Raw genomic sequence first — 22,966 nt, forward strand, 5'->3', positions numbered from 1 at the left:
ACCCACTAACTGACACAAAAGGCACCCAGTGCAGCAGATAGGCTGTTCTTTCCCACAACAGAGCAGAAGGAATTCCAAATGAAATGCACTTCATCCGAGATCCCATTATGGCTTGTACATCAATTCTGTATCTTTGGCTGGAGTAGTACATCATTTCACAAAAGTAAAAACAGCCACCAGATGGCGCCTCTGACAGTTTCACAGGCACAGTTAAAGCAGCCTTTTAACAGACATGTCTGCAAAAGTTCCCTGTTCACAAAATACTTGAATGGTTTTAGTTATTTGTGGCATATACCGATGACCTGAAATGGGGGGAGGGACCAGGTTTCCTCCAATTCACAATGGTTCCCCTGGCTAAGCTGGGCTCAGATCTCATAAACCTTGTTGCGACTTCAAATTTAATACTACCAATACATCAGCTGAACACTACCAATATTTCACAGGAACATAGAGAAGAAGTACTTCAACCCTCCTCCTCCTTTTACCTGAAATCTTTATTTCTTGTTTTTTTAATGTATTCACAAAAATATTGTGAACATAATTTAAATTCAAATATACAGTATCATGTGGGTAAAATCACACATAGGTGAAATATAGCAACAATGCATAATAATAATAACAACAACAACAACAATAACAATATAAGCCCAATACACAAAACCTTGAGGCATTGGGCTGCTTGTCAGTACTAATCATGTATCAGACTGCAGCCTTGACTTGTAAATTAAGCTAGAAGCTTTAAGGGCTATTACAATGATTTCCACAGCTTGGCCTTGATCTCTTTGTGAAGTTACAAAAAGAACTTGAAAGCAAACACATTTTGTTCAGGCCCCCCACTTCCTGCACATTACTTTGTGTGTGTATGTCTGTGCATTGTGGTCCATCAAAAGTATGTCACTCTGTAGAAGGTTACATATTGCAATGGAAGACTTGAGAGAACATTCTCACATCCAAATTCTTTTCTCAGCATTTTTACCCTTGGAGGGTGTGTGTGTGTGTGTGTGTGTGTGTGTGTGTGTCTCACAGGTTACAGGGCCTTCTGTGGCTGTACAGACCAATACAGAGGAGACATGTTTTGTTGCAGGTGGGGTGGATGAAGCTCCTCCCAGTGGTCATTCCTCCTCTGATCACTGCTATGGGTATATGACCTGACTGTCTCCAGGCATCATGGAGTTGATGTTGCCAGCCTTCATGCCACATTTGATAGATAAACTTTATTTGCATTAGCCAACAGCCATAGCAACATAAAACAAGCAATATATACAATTAAAAAGACAACAATGTGTAAAAAGGGCAATCAAATGACCAAGATTATCGTTCAGATAGTGGCCCTTAATCTCATTGCACGCTTGATAAACCTGGCAACCTTTGCTGTTGTCTGATCATTTTGATCTGATAAAAGAAAGGACAATGTGGCCGCAGATGGGCGGCCTAGGATGGTAAGTAAGAGTGGGGTAATGATCTCATTCCTCATGCCACATTTGCAGACATCTTTGTAATACAGAGTTGGTCTGCCAGTGGGCGTGGTGGCTGAAGCCAGTTCCCCATAAAGAACTACATCATCTAAATAAGGGAGAGGGGGATTGCTTGTCAAAAAGTGCTCCTATGCCAATTCATTCTGTGTGGAGCCAACAGCTCCTGGAGGAATGGGGGGCTTCCATCCTATCCAATCTCCTTCCTTGCACTGTCTCTTAAAGCAGAGCCAGCCCTACCGTTGGGTAGAGTGAAACATCTGCCTCAAGTGGCAGGTGGGGATGGGCAGGCGGCAACAGTGAGGTGAAGAACATAGCTGTTTGTGCTATGTGACCTGCTCTCCAGTCCCTAAGCTAGCCTGCTGCCCTCATGTAGTGATGGATACTGTCCCATCACCAGGGCTGAAGGAATATCCAAATGCCAGTCTAGTGGGCTTCAGTACATGGAAGAAGGGAGGGAGCTGTCGTCTTGTCCTTCACCCCAGGCAGCAAAATGTATTGGACTGGATCTGTCTTAAAGCTTTCTACCACTTAGAGTGCTAGGGGCAGACCCCGAGAGGACCTCAAAACCTTACAGTACTGAATTACTGAATGGGGGGGGGGGCAATTGGATGGAGGAATGAAAGTATTTGTTTCCAAACCATTTTTTGCAAGTAAACAGTATATATTAAAGTAAATCTTCCTGGAAAGTGATTTAAAAGAAATAAGAATAAAACAAAGTGATTTTATGGACTGTTTCTTTAATTTATTTAATGAAAATTAAATTAAACTAGCAAGAGAAGGATTGGGAAAATTTGCAGCATTAATTCTTTGTAAATAGTGAAGGCAGAAATCTGTCACTTATTACATATGTATGTCATTTGCATCATACAGTTGTTATAGTCCTATTGTGCTTAGGAATTGTATGAAGCCTGATATTGCCATAGGATTCTGTGCAATTTACTTTCTTATATATAAGGCAATTCTAACCTTGAAAAACCTTTGGTTAGAGAACATAAGTGCATACAAAAAGCTGGATCAGACCAAAGATCTGTGTAATTCAGTATCCTGTTTTCCTTAATTCCTTAATTTTCCTTAATTCCTGTTTTCCTTAACTGTCTTCCTAGTCAGATGCTCTGTCTAGCTGTTGTCCCCCAGCAAATGGCATCTAGAGGTGCAGTACATCTGATCATGGAGGCAGTATATTGCCTTTAGGATTATCAGCCATTGATAGCCTCCTCTTTTAAAAAAAGAAATCATGAATAGTGTGCACCAATACTTCAAACAAGGATTGTGAAATGCATCCAAGCTACATCCCTTACCCAAATTCCATGACACTTGTGGTTAGCTGCTGTGGGATGCAGGACTAGATGAACCCTTGATTTGCTCCAGCAGAGCTCCTTTCTCAGTTTCTTAGGAAACTGCTTTACACTTAGGGCTCATCCGCACTTCCGCTTGCCCTGTGACTAGAAAGCATGGATCTGAGCAGTTTTCCACTTGTCCTGTGCTATCTAGGTATGGGTCTGAGTTGTTTTGCCTTTCTTCCACTGCTTTCCCCCAGAAAACCTGCTCTTTAGAGCTAAATCGGAACAAATAGCAATCTGTTGCCATTTGTTCCAATTTGGCGCTATACTTACTGGCAGTGGCTCATGAGGGCTTCAGACAGGAAGCCTGTCCCAGTCCTACCTGGAGATGCCTTGGAGGTTGAACCTGGTACCTTCTGCATGCAAAACAAATGCTCCACCGCTTAGCTAAGGCTTTTCCTCACCAGGCATTTGCTCTTTGGGCCTTAGGCAGAGGATTAGAGGCAGATGTAGGGGAATGCATCTGATTCAACTGCACTGGGCATGAAGCCTTCGGGACTCCGCCAGAGACGCAAACTATGCTTTAGAATTGAGTGGGGGGTTGTGCCCAATTTTGGCGTTGCACAGGGCGCTGCTGAAATTTGAGACCCCAAGTTCTGCAACTGGAAGGATCTTTCCCAGGGACCTTCTGCAGTCAAAGCTGCTACCTTTACCGCTGAGCAATGGTGCCTCCCTATTAAAAAAAACAACACCCCTGTTTTCTACAGGTTCATTTCTATTCTTGTCCAGTATAATGATAGCTGCAGGGTCCTTGTTGCTTTATTTCCTGAGGCTGCAGGCAGAGAGGGTTTCTCTGGAAACGAGTCTCACGGTTGCAGCTTTTTCAATTCCGTTTGGTAGGCCTGGATCCTTACTCTGTGGTATTTTTATTTATTTTTAAAATTTGTATAGCGCCCTTCATCCAAAGATCACAGGGCAGTCCACAACATAAAAATACAGAATGGAAACACAAAATACGTAATAAAACAAAAGCAAACTGAAATATACTCAGAGTCGAGAGTGGATTTCATGCCCTTTATTCAGCTCATAGTGGTGAGGAGGAATGGAAGTTCCCCCAGAATGTCTGCATTATATACATTATTTACACAATGGGCCCCATGTGATTGGCTAATTGTGGGATTCTCCTGTAGGCCAACCAGGTTACAGATTCACTGGAGCTGGATTGGGTGGCTCCTGTGGACCAAACCAACTGCTGCATTCTGGATCCTATTGTTCTAAGACCAATCTGAATGCTGCATTCTGAATCCTATTTTTCTAGGACCAATCCGACTGCTGCATTCTGAATCCTATTGTTCTAAGACCAGTCAGATTGCTGCATTTTGGATCCTATTCAACTCAGTACATAACACAAACCAAACCAATAACCCCTCCCTGCCCCATTCACACACTTTAAAGCCCACAGAATGTTAATCAGCCAAATGCCTGGTTGAAGAGAACTGTTTTCACCTGGCGCCTAAATATATTTAATGTAGGTGTCAGGTGAGCCTCCTTGGAGAGAGCATTTCACAGGGGAGGGGGGGACACTGCAGAAAATGGCCATTATTGTTTTACCACTCCAGAACTCTTGTGGAGGAAGCACACGAGGAAGATCGCAGGGTCTGGGTTGGTTCATATGGGGAGATGGGGCCCTTGAGGAAAACCAGCCTCTTAATAGGAGTAGCTTCCTGCCTTAGCGCTCTGCCTCTGAAACGGGGCTTGATACTCAGCAGGGAACTGAGCAAAGTAAAGTTAAAAAAAAAGTGCATTATAGCCCTAAATTGGAATCATAGGCTCACAGAGTTAGAAGGGATCCCGAGGATCATCTAGCCCAACCCCCTGCAATGCAGGGATCTCACATGACATGCGGCCACCCAACCTCCACTTAAAATGCGGAGCCGTTTCCCCGCACGCGTTTGGCAAGCCGGGCTCTGCGCTGCCAAAGGAGCAGCGCCTGCTTCCCGCAAGGAAACAGGACTGCATTCATTCCGCAAGCTGCGCGCCCTGCCTGCCTGTCTTATCTTTTTGCAGTGCGGTCCCCCGCCCTCTTACTCCGCCGCCCAGCTCCTCCCCACGGGAGGCTTTTCGCCCTGCCTTCCTCGCGGGGGGATTGGGCGACGGCGGCTCCTGCAGCCCCCCTCCCCACTTTTCCATTGGCCGGGTGGGCTGATGGGCAGCTCCGGAGGCGCTTGTCCGTCAGCTGCGGAGAGGGGCGGGGAGCTATGCGCCGGCTGGAGGGTCTTGCTAAGCCGGGACCTGCCGAGGAGGACGGTGGCGCGTGGTGCGGGGAGCAGGTTGCCAAGCGGGAGCGCGCCGCGTCGGGAGCACGGCGGCCATGGGGGTGGAAGTGGAGACCATCACGCCGGGAGACGGTGCGGTGCCCCCCTCGCTGCGGGTTCGGGCTGAGGGGCGCGGGGAAGAGAGGGGCGGCAGGGCAAAGCAGCTGCAGGCGGAGCTGGGTGCCTATGGGGGAAAGGAGGGTGGTGGTGGTGGTGAAGCCTCTGGCTGCTCAGAAGAGGAGAGATTTGGTTGGGAGAAGGCGATGAATGAACTGGAAGGGGAGTTTTTTTGGCCAGGGAATGGTACCAAGTAGGGGTGCTCCTGGTAACGGTGGAGCAACGTCGGTTCTGGAATTGTCCAGTTGGAAGGGACCCCAACGATCATCTAGTCCAGCCCCCTGCAATGCAGGAATCTTTTGCCCACCATGGGACTCGAACCCACGACTCTGAGATTTAAGAGCTTCAGGCTCCACCGACGGAGCTGTTGAGGGCCAGCTCAGTGCTATGCAGGTGCGTGTTCAGGGTTTCTGGGTACCTTATTTGAGGTGCAGCGCGTCCTCCTGCTCTCCACACCCTGGTCAGTACCCTGTGGTTGTTTGGCTCTCTCCTGCCTTGGCCATCACTCTTGTCCACCTTGCCAAGCTTGTAAAGTATATTTCAGCTCATCTGCGGCTGACGAAGGGATCGGATTTCCTATCATTTCAGAGGGATATTTGAGGTCAGAGGGCTGAATGGGTAGGTGACTGTCTCTTTCTCTGGCTGTCTCAGGAGATTGAATCAGGGAGGATCGGAGAAAGTGGAACCTACAGGATGTTTGGAACAGGAATTTTAAAATACAAAATGCGTGAAAAAATGCTAAATGCAAATATACATACATATATATATGGTGGGGGATGGGAGCGGTGTTTTCCTGCTGTCAGGTGGGGGGAAACTTGAGACTCCCTGGCTTAGAATATGGTGGAGGGTGACTGTCCTGAGCAATATAATGAGGGAAAATGCCCAGAGGGCTCTGTGGATCGGTGGGCTGCAGTCTTCTGCTTCTTTGGCAGCAGCATCGGCAGCCACAAGCGATTAGGGATATTTAAATGGCATTTGCTGACAGCTGCATAAATCCAAGCGCAGTGAAGTAATTTAGTAACAAGAGAAAATTATAGTATGCTGTACTTCCCTGTTTAAAATGTGAGCCTCTCCATTCAGGAGAGAGACAAGGCTTCAGGCTTGCTCCTCTGTGAAAACCTGGAGAAGGCTCTTATTGAACAGACCACTGCTGCAACTGCAGAGCTAGCAAAGCAAAGAACTCCTGTTGTAACGGGGTGGGGGTGATCAGTGAATGGGAATTAGCAGGGTTTTGTGGCTGACAGTAACATGTGGAGATAGCTTTTTGCCATGAAGGAAATGTGTGCCACTTAGCCATTAGCCAGACATTGACTTTGAAGAAGTCTTCGTCGTGGGTGCAGCTTGGTTTGAGAACATACAATAGAACGATGGCAATTTAGCCCAGCTCACAGCACAGAGGACGAATCCTGTAAAACCTCAAATGCTCTGCTCATTCTAAAATGGTACAGCGTGTTCAGCCAGCCATAACTCTTCAGTTTCACCAGATTTACAGCCCCTGACTGGTGAATATAATTACTGTGGACAATAGTCTACAGATTTTGGCAGGTGAATAAGTGCCCTTTTGTCTTGCCTGTGGGCTTCCCTGGGACATCTGATTGGCCACCATGGGAAAAGGATGCTTGACTAGATAGCTCAGTCAGTAAAGCATGAGACTCTTAATCTCAGGATTGTGGGTTCAAGTAGGGTTGCCATACCTCTGGAATTTCCTGGACATAGCCAGAATACCGCATTCGGAAACAGTGTCTGTTGCAGAAATCGCTAAAAATGTCTGGGGAAATCCGGATGCATGGCAAGTCATGGCAGTGTCATTGCTGATGATTTACCTGAAAAAATAGGTCCAGTTTATTTATTTTTGCTCAACAACTTTGGAACTTTTTGAAATATCTTCCAGTCCTACGTTGGGCAAAATATTCCTACATTGCAGGGGACTAGATGACTCTCGGGTCTCCTTCCAGCTCTAAAATTCTATTATTCTAGGTCTTTGGTCTGAATGAGCAGGGCTGCTCTTTCATTCTCAAGGTAGCCGATCAAAACTAAGCTGTCTCATTTCCTACTTACAAAGTAAGTGTATCCCCTGTGGACCAGATGCTCAGCAAAAGGATTTTACAGGGGCAAAGTGAAAGGCATCATGATCCCAGTATGAGGCACATTTGCCTCCCTGTGTCACTAATAACTTTGTTGAAAATGGTCCTGTGATGAAGCAAACTAGAAGCTGGCCGAAATCAAGCTTTTGGTCACTGCTCTTTGAAATCATATTTGTGGGCCTTCTTTAGGCATGGTTGTCATTTAGTTAAAAAAACACACTATTTATTTTAGACTCTCCCATGTCTGAGGCTTCATAGGGTCAGTAGTAAAGGAATGATCCCAATTGTATTGTTTAAATTGATGGTCACTGAAAATTGAAATCTGTTCCCCCTGCTTTCCAAATGGCACATATAAGCCACTCTGTGGGAGGGTGAGACCAGCATAAGCTACAGGTATGTGATTACAATGTCATCCACACTACATGACATTGTTTAGCCTGGAGAAGAGGAGGTTAAGGGGAGATATGATAGCCATGTTCAAATATATAAAAGGATGTCACATAGAGGAGGGAGAAAGGTTGTTTTCTGCTGCTCCAGAGAAGCGGACACGGAGCAATGGATCCAAACTACAAGAAAGAAGATTCCACCTAAACATTAGGAAGAACTTCCTGACAGTAAGAGCTGTTCGACAGTGGAATTTGCTGCCAACGAATGTGGTGGAGTCTCCTTCTTTGGAGGTCTTTAAGCAGAGGCTTGACAACCATATGTCAGGAGTGCTCTGATGGTATTTCCTGCTTGGCAGGGGGTTGGACTCGATGGCCCTTGTGGTCTCTTCCAACTCTATGATTCTATTATTCTGTGATTCTACATGACACCATCTCTGCCTCTGCTCCTTTTTTTTCTTACACTGGTCGGTGTTTTTAACACAGAAAACCCAAATTATTCAATTTCCATTTTATCTTGTATTTAATGTAGGTTTCGATATGAATGAGTTTATTCTGCTTTGACTCTTTTTAAACATCCACTTTTCTAAAAGGATGTTCAACAGCATTTTTAACGTATGCGTTTGTTCATGTTTTAAACAGGAAGGACATTTCCAAAGAAAGGCCAGACATGTGTGGTCCATTATACAGGTAAGTTCCATTATGAATAGACTATTTTGTGTTTTCAGATTGTTATTTTCCATTTGCAGTCCAACCACATTCATTTCTCCATACTGATTCGTGATGTCCTACATCTTTGTATAACGGCATTCAGGTTATCCAAAATGCTATTGATTTACATGAATTCGGATAATTGTTGCTCAGGTTATTTAACTAAAAGAAGTACCCTGACCCTTCTAGCTTTTCTCTCCCTCTCCCCACCCATTTCATAAAAAGGACCAGAGGTTGTAGTCTAGCTATTCATGTTGTCATCACTACAGAAAGCAAAGCAGAAGATTGATTTCTTCAGTACAGCACAAATGACTCCACTCCTGCCTTGCTGTTTTTTACCCTTTCCTCTACTGCTCAGTACATACTGAACACTTATGATGTTATTTGTGGAGAGCAGCTAGAAAGCCTATCAGTGTTCGGGTGCAGTGGTCTTCAGCTTACTAAGAGCTGGGACTCACCTGTAATCCCAACCTGAAATATGGGACTCTCTTTCAAATGACCATAGGCTACAGGGCAGATCCCAGCATTAAAAAGGGTAGAACCCAAGAATCTGGGGTGTGGTTGAGGCAGTCCGAAGAAGCAGAATGTTAAAAGAAAATCAGCATGAAGAAGTGGAGTGTCATGTTAGTGGGTAGGGCAATTTTAATGTGTGTGCCTGGGGGATGGTGTGTGTGCAGGTAGTAACCCACAGAGATTGCAGAGCCCCCTTTGTCTGTTCCCACCTCTGTTACTGCTGCTGATAGTGTTGCAGCACTGAGTAAGAGCTGGCTTTTCTGTGAGGAGCAGCCATCATGCACATACAGCTGTTTGCACGCAAGCTCTGCATGTGTGGTTGTGAACTGTGATTGTTGCAATGGCAGAAAACAGGAAGCTGCATTGTGCTGAATGTACGCCAGTGGTTTTTTTGGGAAAAAGGTGCAAAATTCAAAACTGCAGGTAGATCCAGATGATTGGTGGGGGGGGGGGAATTCTGCCATTATAATGTGGCACACAGAGAAAAGCACCCCACCCCCAGACAGTTGCTTCGCAGAAAGATCTTGTGGAACATTACTTGGCAGAAGACAATATGAAGGTGGTGAAGTTTGCTCAGTTCTGAGTTTTGCAGCCCAATTCTGCAAGGGTGTCCTTATGAGACAACTGAAAATTACCATGTCACTAAGAGAAGAACAGGAATTCTGTCATGTAAAGCCACTGCAAACCATATCTCGTGTTTGACAAATGTTGACATAAAGAGGAGTGTTTTTAAGCATTGCTTCTTCTTTTTAACAACCTCAAGTTGTTAGGTTCTTAATGAAATTGGGTTTTTTAAAGTAGGTGAGCCCCCCTCCCTCCATTTTTATATTGTGTGCATTTAACTGCTTGTTCGTATTACCAAAATCACTGACTCAGCACAGAATGAAATTGGGATTTAGAAATGATCCATAGATTACTGTTGTATTTACTGGGTTCATTCAGAGTCAGTAAAGAGTAAGAACTGTTCTCCAAAAAGGTATCTGAGTGCTGTCTCCATGCAGCAGAAGTTCTGATGATCTGGGAGGAGGTGCCTCACTTCTGACATAGCTGGAGAATAGTATGTGTGTGATGCTGAGATGTCATTACTGATGGAGTTATACAAAGACCCAACTCTTGTACTTTGATCCTATAATCCTTTTTTAGCCGGCTTTTTTCTTGATTCTGAGAACCACTGTAAAGCAAGCTAAACTTGGCTGCTGTGGCCATTAATATAATTGCAATAACTGGCAGAAACTTGCAAGAAGTGGCAAAAAATAACTCTCCCTTGAGATGACTATGATGATATATTTATCAGCATTCTGGTAATGGAAAGAAGGAGCAGACTAGAAGACTTCAGGCTACATGGCTACCATACTAGAATTTCCTTAAAGTGGGGCAGGGAAACCAACCCAAAATGCAGAGATACCAATTTATTATTAACCACATATTTAAACCAGATTACTCTGAACATCTTTACAGAAATGTGGCACCATGGGTGAATTTGTTCAGTTCCATGGTGCTCCTTACCCCTTCTTTTGTGACTCACACTTTGACAGGTGAACAATTACTTGGATAAGTAAAACTCAACTTGATTTTTTGTAAATCTGCTGCCATGTTAATCCAGTGACCTTTGTATTCAGCAGCTTGCTGTGTTTATTCAGCATGCTTGAGTTCACAGAAATCTTCTGGATAAATAACCTTTTTCTTCTTTCATGTTTAGGTATCTTGTGTTATTTGCCACCATTTTAATCGTAAAGTCCAATACAGGAAACTGTGCTGATGGTGATGGAGTGTGTGCTTTTCAAAAACCCTTTGGCTGTAAACACACACAACTCCATAGTAAGACACATAGGAGCAGCAGAACTTCTGAGTAGGGATGAAGTAGAAATTCATTCCGTTTGAGCCCACCTAAATTGTAGTCCCTGAACCCACGTAAGAACGGAAATGCTGCTGTGAAATTGCCAAGCCTGGCACTGACTTGGTACCAGACACCGAGTCCTGAAAGGATGGCTCAGACTCCACACAGGTCAAGGGTGTTGAGGAGCAGGCAGGGTCCCTTGGAAACAGTGCTAAGGGTCTCCTTGAGGGGCCTCCTGGTGGTGGGGAGACCTGCCAAAGAGCAGAGGAAGAGGTGGAGTCACCCTCCACAGTTCTCCAGAATGCCCAAACCAAAAGATTTGAGACAAAGAGCAGCAACATAGCATACATCTATGGACCTTGGGTTGTGAGTGAGAGTGTCTCCCTGTGAGTAAATAATCCCCAAAACTGCTTCATTGTCAGCTGTTGAGGTTAGGATGTAGTTTAGGAGACGGCAGTATTAAAGGTCTCCCTCTTGAGCCATCCAATTGTTGGAGGAAAGGCTCTTCGTTCCTAAACCTAGTCTTCTATGATTGCTGAGCTACGTGGTGCTGGGACACCCTGTGTTAACTGATCTTGGAAGGGTTGTTTCTGGATCATGTTTTGAACCTTGTGTTTGTCCCCAGTTTCTTTGCACTGCACTACACTGCACCGCCCCCAATGGTATCCTTAGTGAATGCTTTGGTGAAAGACTTATACCTCCTGGCACCCATGAGAGTGTAACAGGAATTCATATTTTTCTGAATTTTGCAATGCAGCTAACCAGCCAAACATTAAAAATGCCAAATCTTTATTTTAGGGGAAAGGGTGCACAAACTCAAAAGCGTATATTACTCGCTACTGTGCAAAAATAAGTGTTGTTAGAAATTCTGTGCAAAAAATGTATTTACGAGGCAAAATTGCATACAAAAATGTGTGGGAGAAATGTACATAAAAATACATACAGGCGGCTACCATTTTGCGCGGGGGTTCTGTTCCCAGACCCTGTTGCACTGGTGGAGCACACATAAGTATGCCCTACCCCATTACACCCCAGTCTGTATATATTTTCGTCCAGAGTTTAAAAAGTATTACTGCAAGCTGATGTGAAAATGGGACAGTGCACTTAAGATTGGAAAAAAGGAGCCACCAAGCATAGACATTGACTTTAATGGGGAAAAATTGCCCATCAATTGCAACCAATTAGGAATTGTAAGGAAGGCAACTTTATTAGAAAACATTACTGTTTATTGATTGTGCCACCAAAAAAGAAAGTAATTGCAGACCACTGTCTGTGAATGGTTCATTATGGAAAGGCACCTTGCGCTAAATTGATTTTGTTCGAAATAGACAACTCTGGCAATATTTTGTAAGTGAGAGTGCTCATTGATTGTTCACTGGCTCCTGTTGTTGTGGGTTTCTTTTCCTTGTTGTTTCTTTTCCTCCAGTTCCTGTTCTGTATTCCTGAAATAATGTAAGTTATTTCTGCACTGCATTAAGTACAGATGAGCATGTCTTTCACTCCATAAATGTCTTCTGATTCTAACCAAGTATTTTCTGAATATTCCGAGCAGCAACTGTGTCTCAGGCTTCCTCTCCCTCATCATAGTGTAGCAAAACTTTCCCTGTCTCAGCAATAATTTCCCCTCCCACCAATAATAGGGTAGGAAGGTGGGGAAATATGCAGCATGATAAACCATGTGGAGCAGCATCCCTGATGAGATATGACAGGCATCCACTCACCGTATTTCCCAGAAATAGTTGAAGACATTTTTGTGTTGATAAGCTTTTCCAGCTGGATGAAAAGGGCTCTGCCTTAGGTGTTCATTTTGAATTGTTTTTCCAACCTCTCTTCAGTTGTATTTTGTATTGTTTCTAAACTGGTTATATGGTATGCTTGTAAATTGCCTTGAGACGCATGCAGAGCTGACCCCACCCATGAGGGAAGGTGAGGTGATCACCTTGGGTGGCAGGATTCACAGTGGCAGCAGATCCAGCCTCCAAGGAATGCCCCGCCCACGGCTGCCACCACTGCTACAGTGTCAGTGACAGCTGTGATACACTTCCTGGAGGCCAGATCTGCCTCTTCCTTGGCACCCCACCCCCCCATCAATGCTGCCTCTAGAGTGGCCACTGAAGCGTATGTAACCCGAGGTACCACTGTAATTTGGTTAATTAAAATGAAATATTGCTCCAGAATCACTGGCAGATTTTATAAATTCTTATGGTTCTACTTGCTCTATACAAGTGGTGAATAGGAGGCACTCCTGGTCTTCTCCCACCCTTTCCCCCGAAAGTAGGCCTTCCCCCACTTCTCGTACCTAAAGTAGATCCTTATTCCGACATCTTTCTCAGTGTAGATTTTTATTATCACCTTGTTCCTGATTTAGATCATCACTCACTCCTTCTTCCCTGGTGGAGGGAAGCATTTTGTGGTCTTGAGCCAGCCCTGGATGTATATATGTGTGATTGAGCCATGTTATTGAGCTTCTGCAACTATAAGCATGATTGTGCCTGAATCAACTACCAAGAAACTAATTTCTTTGGTGAAAATTAGGTCTAGTTGTCTTCTATGGAAGGTGAAGGCTGAAGTTTTTCTCATAGGGCCAAACCCTACCATGAGGTAGAGTGGAGTGGCCACTAAGGCAGCTCATTTTAGGTGTCGTGAAGGTACAGATTCAGTCAAGGTTAGAGAGATGTGGAGGCAACTGGGCAGTGACCCATAAAAGCTTTATCATTCTCACCAGGAGGTCAGTCCATCTGGGAACTGGATGGGAGGGTTTATACTTGGTGTTGGGAGGCAAGTCTTGTTGGTATACTGTCCTCCCTACTGCCCAACCACCTCCCTGACTAAGCTGTCTGAAGTAATCTGGTGAGGAGTTGGAGAATCTCCCGACTTTAGTTCTGCAGGTGTGCCTGGAAGAAGTGTATTATCAAGATCCTTTCCAGTTTGGATGCTGAATCAGCCTTAGTCACCCTTATAAATGACCTTCAAATGGAGTAAAACAGGGTAGTGTGAACCTGTTAGTTTTCCTTGACATCTCAGTGGTTTTTGACACCAAGCAACCCAAGGAGGTGGAAACTGGAGGTAACGTATCACTGTAATTCTGCTGCTACCCATAGGATTGCTACCAGAAAGTAGTAATCAGAGGTTGTTGCTCAGCTCAGTGGCTCTGGACTCTGATGTCTCACAAGTGTCTGTTCTGTCTCCTGAGCTATTTAAAATCTACATGAAACCGTTGGGAGCTGTCACCTGGGGATTTGGAACACAGTGTCACCCATGTGCTGATGACACACAGCTTTATCTCCATTCCATCACAATCAGGAGGGACTATGAAGGTGTTCCACAGGTGTCTGGAAGCAGTGAAGGGCTGATCGGGGCCAATTAATTTTGGCTGAATCCCAATAAGGCAGAAGCGCTGCGGGTGGGTTCGCAGCTCGCCACTGAAGAAACAAGTACTTCTGGGAGTACTTCTGGATTCCAACTTGTCAGTAGGGTCTCAAGTGACTTCTGTAACTAGGAGTGCTTATGCCTAACTTAAGCTGACTCTCCATCTACTGTGATAGCTCAGTTGCTCATGCTCTGGTGAGCTCCCATCTTGGCTACTGGCTATATGTAGGGCTGCCCTTGAAGATGGCCCAGAGGCTGCAGCTCTTGCAGATGATAAGTGGGGCAACCCAGTGGAACCTGTGTCAGCAGTCCTGAAAGCTGCACTGGATGCCAGTGAGGTCCAATTCAGAGTGTTAGTACTAGTATACAAAGCCCTAAATAGCTTGGAACCTACATAAAAAGAGTGCCTTCCCCAGCATCAACCATCTTGGACGCTTGCACTACCGGCAGCTGCCTGGCAGGCATTGACCTGTAACACAGCCTTTTCAGTGGCAGTTCTCGATTTGTGGAGTGTCTTCTCTGTTGACATGTGTCTCATTATTGACTTTCAGGAGAAATTTAAAAAGATTCTTGTTTACCCAGGCATTTGATGGCTAAAGTACAGCCTTCCTGGGCACTCTGGGATAACTGTTATCATCATCATCATCATCATCATCATCATCATCATCATCATCAATATATTTGTGACTCTGGGCTCTTTCAGGAGGAAGGGTAGGATAGAAATTGAATAAACAAACAAATGAATGAATGAATAAAAGAGTTGTGTTTTTACTCCTGAAATGTGCGATTTTCTACCACTGGTGCCAAATGACTTGGCAAGCCTTTGGTGCTGTGCCCCTCGAGCTGGCGGGTGGGGGGCGAGGAGAGAAGCAGCACATGCCATTACATCCCGGGCAGCAAAATGTCTGGGGCCAGCCCTGCACCAACTGTGTTTGGTTTGATTAACCACATCACATCCAAGTTCTATTTTAGACCTGGATACTGTATCAGACATTGTAAGTGCGAAAGACAGTGTTAAGCAATCAGTCCTGATGCTGCTGTAACATTTGAGATACTGGGGGCGAGCTGTGGATAAGGTTGCAACGTTGTCAGGGTGGCTTGAACAGCAGCATGCGAGGCACAATTCAGTGGCTGCCGATTCCCCTTTCGCTACGTCTTCTTGCCGGGTAAAACTGTACCTGCTGGACTTCTGCCTGTCTGTGCAGCTGTTTCAGTGTACAGGAACCCTGCCAGAAGACAGACGGCCTCTCTAGCTGTGGAGCTGGCAGCTGTCCCTTATGCTCTTTCCATCGGGGCAGCCTATGTGTGAAAAATATATCACAGCGTGAAATGTATCTATGTGTGATTGGAAATAGTAAGTCACAGAGGTGATAACATGTGAATAATTACTGGTGCGATTAAGTATCTCCTGGTGCATCAATCTGTCTCTCATTCTGAAGAGCTAGCATGGACAGCTGCTAATACGGCACACAGAACTACTGAGTCAGTAGAACAAGGGAAGTTAATACTGGCCAACAGGAATGAGACGGAATCGTTCTGATCCTGCCATCATTTTCACTTTCTTAGCTGTGTTTGGGGTTGGGGAATTTTTTTAAAAAATGAATGGGACATTTTTTTTGTTTCTGAGCATGGACAATCAACATGGCAGATAGTGGAAATTATTCATTGCCGTTTTTTCTGTGAAGTGTAGATTAACCAGAGTTTCCCAAACATAGGTTTCGAGCTGTTGTTGGACTACAACTCCCATCATCCCTGGCTAGCGGGACCAGTGGTTGGGGATGATGGGAATTGTAGTCCAAAAGCAGCTGGAGACCCAGGTTTGGGAAACCCTGGATTAAACAAACAATAAGAAGGAATAGGCTTTATTGTCCTTCTGTCTATGGTGTGGTGTAGTGGTTAGAATGATAGATTGTGGGAGCTGGGAGTCCTGGGGTGATTCACCCCCCCTTCTGATCCACTAAGCTCACTGAATGATCCTGGGCCAGTAACTTAAAAAAAATCCAAATATTTTTTATTGATTTTCAGGTAAATACAAGAACAACATATAGCTGCAGTAACTTGTCCAGTATTATATTCTTTTAAGTTTGATATGCAGTACACAAGCATTAGGTTTATTTATGCATTGTCAATTCAAGTATCCTCTCCACAGAGATTTTTGTAGTAACTTTCAACCTAACCTACCTGACTGGGTTTTGTTGTGAGGAGGATAAAATGGGTGGGTGGGGATTGTGTTCCTATATAACCAGTTTTGAAAAGCAATATTGTATTTTTAGTGGGAATCATATTTTGCATGGACCTCCGAGGTGGTTCCTTGTATTTGATGCTGTGCTTTGCTGAAGAACAATGTATTACATAATATGTCTTCAGGGTTTTTGCAGTTTTAAAGGTAGCTAGTGCTTTTATGGAATTTGTGGTCACCATGCATTTCTCATGGTGCAGAAACTGAGCAAAATTCTGTGTCGGCTAAGCTTATCTTGCAATACTTGTATATGTATATTAGGAATGTATGTATATGTTAGGGTCCTGTGAAACACATATTTTTATACAGTGGTACCTCGGGTTAAGTACTTAATTCGTTCTGGAGGTCCGTTCTTAACCTGAAACTGTTCTTAACCTGAAGCACCACTTTAGCTAATAGGGCCTCCTGCTGCTGCCGCGCCGCCGGAGCATGATTTCTGTTCTCATCCTGAAGCAAAGTTCTTAACCCAAGGTAATATTTCTAGGTTAGCAGAGTCTGGAACCTGAAGTGTATGTAACCCAAGGTACCACAGTATTGCTTTTAGCATCATAATAACCAGTATTCTGCATTCTTGCAGTATAGTTATCTTTGAGTTGCTTTAATCCAGTGCTTTTTCTGGGGGTACTCAAGGGTATGCACTACCCACACCTTTTTTTTTCTGGAAGAAAAGCACTGCTTCAACCCTTTTGCAACACACCACCTCTTGTTGAATCCCCATCTTTAATATTTTGTTTTTAATCCCCTGTTTTTACAGCAGCATTATATGACCAGCTTGTTAAAAGTGTGATCTTAGCTCCCATCTCCACTAATTTAAATGTGTTGTCGTCTTTTAAAACTGGCACCTGCTGACTTGACAGATTTCTCTGTTTTAAAAGTTGCAGTCCTAATTTTGTGCATGTGTTGTTGTTGTTGTTTTAATAAGTTTTAATAAGTGGCATTTATTGCTGTTTGTGTGGGATGCAGGTGGTGCTGTGGTCTAAACCACAGAGCCTAGGGCTTGCCGATCAGAAGGTAGGCGGTTCGAATCCCCACGACCAGGTGAGCTCCCGTTGCTCAGTCCCTGCTCCTGCCAGCCTAGCAGTTCGAAAGCACGTCAAAGTGCAAGTAGATAAATAGGTACCGCTCTGGCGGGAAGGTAAACTGTGTTTCCGTATGCTGCTCTGGTTCGACAGAAGTGGCTTAGTCATGCTGGACACATGACCCAGAAGCTGTACGCCGGCTTCCTCAGCCAGTAAAGAGATGAGCACCGCAACCCCAGAGTCGTCTGTGACTGGACTTAACGGTCAGGAGTCCCTTTACCTTTTATTGCTGTTTGTACATCAGTTCACTTGTGGGGAAATTTGAGGCAAGAATTTGACTGTGTGGCTTTAACCCTTATAGTCAGCACTGCATAACTCTGGGCATGACACATTCTCCTCTACGTGCAGAAGAGGGGATCTCCGCCAACTTCAGTCTTTCCTCTTCCCTTTTCTCATAGCCCTCATCCAGGTACATTCACACTGCAGTGCATGGCTGGTATGGCCTTAAAAATATACTGTAGATCCATGTAGCCTGTTCTTTCCCATAGAGGTACAAGAAGGCTACTCTTCAGTGGACTAGTCCTTGCACATGTCCTTAGTCATAGAGGAATCTGCTTATGTGAAGCATTGGAAACTGCCATATATAGAGTGACACTGACTGACAATGGTTTTCCAGTTACTAACCCACAAGGTCTACCAGAGATTATTCATTCATTGATTTTATGTGTCTGCAGCTTTTCCACCCCCCCCCAAATAAATCATGCTCACAGCAGCTTACAGCAAAGCAAAGAGGGAAATAGTTCAAGCAAGCACTACAAATCAATTTCATAATAATATATGAAATAAACTGCAAAATACTGCAAAACAACACAGTAACAATTTCATATTTATGTAGCAAAACAGTTGTTTTGTTGTTGGCATCCATCTGTCTCAAGAGAGAATGGAGTGTGTCTCTGGGGGTGAAGTCAAACTGCTGTGATAGTAGCATCAAAGTGACATCCCCGGGGTACAAGGCTAGGCAGTGTGCATGGAGGTCCTGGGCTGCCCAGATGACAAAACTCCTATCTCGGCCTTGCTGATGTGGTTCAGAGGAAAGCGGAGCAATACGTTCAGCACCAGCTTGGCTGCAGGAGTTGCCCGAAGGAGGCATACAGGGCACCATCCAACCAGGGCAGATGGGCTCTTCAACCTAGGAAGGTAGCCCATCTAGGAGAAGGAAAACTCTGACCCTAAACCTCTGCTGCCTTGCGGGATATCTTCAGGAGAAGAGAGCCCTACACAAATCTGGAGTGGAATCTCTATAGCAATCATAACACACAAAACCCCACGTTTCAGTGCTATAAATGTAACAAGATTACAACATGCAGCATCCAATATCAAAAATAACAAGAGTAACAGGAGCTTCAGTTTCAACTGGGGACCTTTTACATGCAAGGCATGTGCTCTGTCACTGAATCAAGGTCCTTTTCCTGCATAGGCCTCCCATTGTAGGTATTGACTGGCACATTGTGATATGTATTTGAACCCAAAAATTTTAAAACTCAACAAAGATTGAGAGAATAGCATGCCAAATAGACAGGGTTCGAAATTAGCAGGGTGCCAGGCGCATTTTGTGCCTAAAGATTCTTCATTTGCAAGAACCTCAAAAAGTCTGGGTGCCCTTTTTTGCACCTGGCCGATACTCAAATATTACTGAAATATATGTGCTTTGAACCCTCAAAGTATATGTTAAGGATAAACAATATCTTAAGGAGTTTAACAACAAAGAGTAGAATGATTTGAAAACTAAAGTATGGCACCAATATATGGCACCAAATTAAACACGTATTAACAATTTCTGCTAAAAATGTGATATTAACAATGTGTCACTTATGTGAATTGGGTATTAATTCATGTTTATCAAAATAATAAAAAGTGTTGCTGACCCCCCCCAGTGGTGACTAGACATTATGCTTTGGCACCCACCACTCAGGTCCCAGAAGCCATTTGGCCCCTAGCTTTTCTATCCCAGTTTCTAACACTACATATAGACATTTCTAGTGTTGCTTGCGGTACAGCTGCCTCCTGGCCTCCTTGTTCCAAAAGCAAAACATTATTGAGCTTTTTGGATTTCCTTTCCATGCAAAGCCATTTTTGAAAAAGCACTGGACTGCACATCAAAAGGTTGGGGTGGGGGATTCTAACGGAGGATGCCATTTAAAAAATGGTTTGCTTTGGTTTTTACAGCTCTGACTTCACCCTTCCTATGGAAGTGCTTGCGTTCTTACAGTATGTACAGTATGAACATGTTGCTATTAATATATCCCTTGTGGCAAGGGGTGGCCTGGGCAGAATAGCATGTGTGAAAAGAGATCTTGTGCTAGGAGGTGACATGAATTTTGGATTGAGTCATTCTTCCCCATCTGTCGGGGCTCCCTGTGCAGACGCTCCCCGCGGGTTGAGGTAAGCCAACATGGGTCACAACTAGGCTCTCTAATGGTGCTCTTGTGTTTATATTAAGCGCCGGCACGACTTCCCACCTTCTGGGCTCATCCCACTTTAGTTCTGTAAATATTTTTGCTGCTCATATCTATTGTTGGCACAGAGACACCAGCTGAAAGTTCTCTTAAGCCTTTCATTGCATATATGGCTCTGTGCCAGTGAAAGCTAGACCTAAGCATCTTGGCCTCTTTCACTGCCTGGGGCAGATTCTCCCCTACCCCATCCCCAGTAATAACTGATGTTTTTCTTTAAGCTAGGCAGGAATTTCCACAAGGCAGGCTTTTGCCACTGCTGTAAACCAAAGGGTACTTTGTTTTCTGCCATTTTAGCGCACGCCATCCTGTCTTGCTTGTCGGAGTCCCCCCGCCCCGCTCCAGCATGCCTCTTCAGCTAATCCATACAGGATGCACATTTCTGTCGTGGAGCTGTTGATTGTCTTCAACAGCCATGCCAAGTTTCCCAGCATGAAGTGGCTGCTGTTAAAATATTTATCTGCCATTTAGTTGGCAGGTGGCATTTCAGAGTTCTGTGGTTACATCTCTCCCCCCCCCCTTCCGAATCAAGCAAAGCTTGAAATGATGATTTGCACATGAGCTGAAATTGTGTATAATTTAGACGCACCAGGAAGGGTGGCAGCTGCGATAGAGATTGCTAATTGAGAATTATAGGAGTAGCTCTGATCCACAGATTTAACATCTTCATGTCAAGTCTAGAGTATTTTTGTGAATGAGACAAATGCAACACAACACCTTCTGCTTGTGAATTCCTGGATTGAATGTCACCCCCAAATGTGAATCAATTATTATAAGAAAATTAGTATTTCACTACCCACAGTGTGTACTATTGTTGTCTTCTCCCGCAAATGTGTATGCAGCCATTTTGGGAAGCCTAGTCATTTGAAAATGTCTTTGTATTCCTGTTGTCTTCAGGAAGCTGCCAATCTTCTAATGTAGCATTAGTGTTTTTATGAAACAGAAGTTGTATTGGTGATCTACCAGTTGACATTCAAGCAGCCTCTGAATAAAGGGCCAGTAAGGACCAGCATTGACCCATGACCGCCTAACAGTAATCCTATGGTTCATTCCTTCTCTTAACCAGGCAGGCAGCATAACCTGAAGATATTTTACTGAAGCTAAGCAGGTTTGGGTCTGTTCAGTGCCTGGATGAAATTGCCCAGTCAACCTTTAGCTCCCCATTCAAACCAAGGCAAGCAGTATTCCCTATTAGCAAGCCGAAAAGACAATGGTAATTCCTTACACAAAACCCTTGTCTCATGCTTGGGTAAACCGTTGTCTGTGAGACTGATGCAATTCACAGTGTTGAGAGATCCAGTCACAGATCTCCCACACAACATGCTTTTTTCTTCCTGTGTGAATTGAATCAAAGCAATTGTTTCATTAACAAATCAGGGGGGTTATTTTCTTTCCCAATGCTTGCTTGTGAAATGATAGCTCTGGAAATAGATATATATCTTTGGGTAACTTTACTATTTCACAAGTTTGTATGGAGGTCTGATCTTCCCTGGGGTGAGAAGTAAGATACAAAAGTGATAGTTTGGCTCCCCTCTGCCTCCCTAATATCTCTGGCTGAGATACATTCCAGCAATTCTGGTTATGTAGTCTGCCTTGCCCTTCCCTGCATTTTTCAGGTGGGCTGTTGTCCTTTTTATTATTATTTAAATGACACACCTGTACATCTTAAGCAACAACAAAAATCATTTGTCACCTTATTTGTAAAAAGAAAGAAAGAAAAAAATGAAAGCACATTTTTAAATGCTACAAAATTGCTCTGGTGAAAGGGCCATCTAGAGTAGAAGAAGCTGTTTCCCAAAGTTCATCCCTGGAGAGGATTATGTCTGTCTGTCAAGAACATTAAAAATGCTTCCAAAACACAAACTCTCCTCTTTTTACTTACCTTTTAGGCATACTCACAGATGATCAGCACCCCCTCCCCTTGTGAGCTTGCTAACCTCAGGATAGCATGCTTGCCTGTGTTATCTTGCCAAATAGAGGGATTGGAAGCTCTCATCAGGTGCATGCGTATGTGTGGTGAAATTGCTATATACCCACCCAGAGATTGCATTAAAGCTGGGAAACAATAGACCACCTAGGACTCTGATATGTGGCTTTGACTGACATGTTTATTTAGAGAAATGGAAAAGACTGAACTTTCTAATTTTCACAGGTTCAAATAAAAGTGTAGCTCCTTCTTTGCATATTTGCAAAACATGGTCTATGTTTTCTGGCAGTGCAGATTAGGATTTCCTGAAACCCTAAAGTGTGTGTCTTGCATGACTTTGTAATAGTCTCCTACACGTCTAGGAGTCCATTAGACTAATAAATAAATAACCGAGCAGCAGCTGCTTATAACCACAAAAATGAAAATACAGATTGCAGCAAGGCAAAATGTCGCAAGGGTTAAATCACATTTCTGAATCATGCCACAAGCAGTATTCAGTAACAATAACTCATACCTCACATTAATATAGTCCTGAGTTTTCAAAACATTCTCCATACATTATCTCAATATTTCTTACAACAACATTTTCAGGTAGGATCATATTATCCCCTTCTTGCAGAAGACAGTAGGGGCTATGGCTTAGATATCATGGTTTACCTGAGACCCCTGGGTGAGTTGATTGTGACTAAACTCTTTCCCAGATTGTGCTTTTTAGGCAGTTATGTTGCATCAGTGCTCAAGGTGAAATAGCCTCATAATTTGCTTAACCACCAAACTACCACTCTGTGCTCATGCTGCAATAGAAGGTGTCATCCATTTAACTCGTCTCATCAGCTGTGCATACCACATGTGCATTTTAAAGTGCCCAGTTACTTGTTCATTGTGTACAACAAATCAAGACTGTCGGTCAACAACTTTTGTTGATACGTTAAATGGATATCAGACTAGAGGACTATCAGTCCAGCTGGTTATTGGTATTGTTTTCTGCATGTGGTCTAGAGAGAACTCATAGTCTGGGAGGATCAATAAAATACTGTTACTATTATTGTGGGTTTGATTGCAGACATGGTACTCAGGACTGATTTGCCCAGACAAACCTGCTGTAAAAGAGCATCTCAGCTCTGTTTATCAGACTGTAGGCATTATCAGTGCCAAGAGAAAAGATGGCAGCTCCCTCCATTGTC

At 44.0% G+C, this 22,966-nt stretch overlaps 1 protein-coding gene across 6 annotated transcripts in view; it reads left to right on the plus strand.

Moving 5' to 3' along the window:
* FKBP1B (FKBP prolyl isomerase 1B) overlaps nucleotides 1-22,966 on the plus strand; it is a 53,275-nt gene that overhangs the window by 20,981 nt on the left and 9,328 nt on the right. For 5 of the 6 annotated variants that reach the window (XM_083607506.1, XM_083607508.1, XM_083607507.1 and 2 more), the window contains one exon: nucleotides 8,297-8,344. Coding sequence is in view for 1 of the 6 variants with exons in the window: in XM_083607505.1 (XP_083463631.1) it covers nucleotides 5,127-5,163; nucleotides 8,297-8,344 (85 nt within the window). In the remaining 5 variants the exon portion in view is untranslated. Of the gene's footprint in view, nucleotides 1-4,871; nucleotides 5,164-8,296; nucleotides 8,345-22,966 lie in introns of those variants that run through there. The other variant, XM_083607505.1, reaches the window with a different exon arrangement.

The sequence above is a fragment of the Podarcis filfolensis genome (assembly GCF_964270895.1).
Source record: "Podarcis filfolensis genome assembly, chromosome: 3".
NCBI lineage: Eukaryota > Metazoa > Chordata > Lepidosauria > Squamata > Lacertidae > Podarcis > Podarcis filfolensis.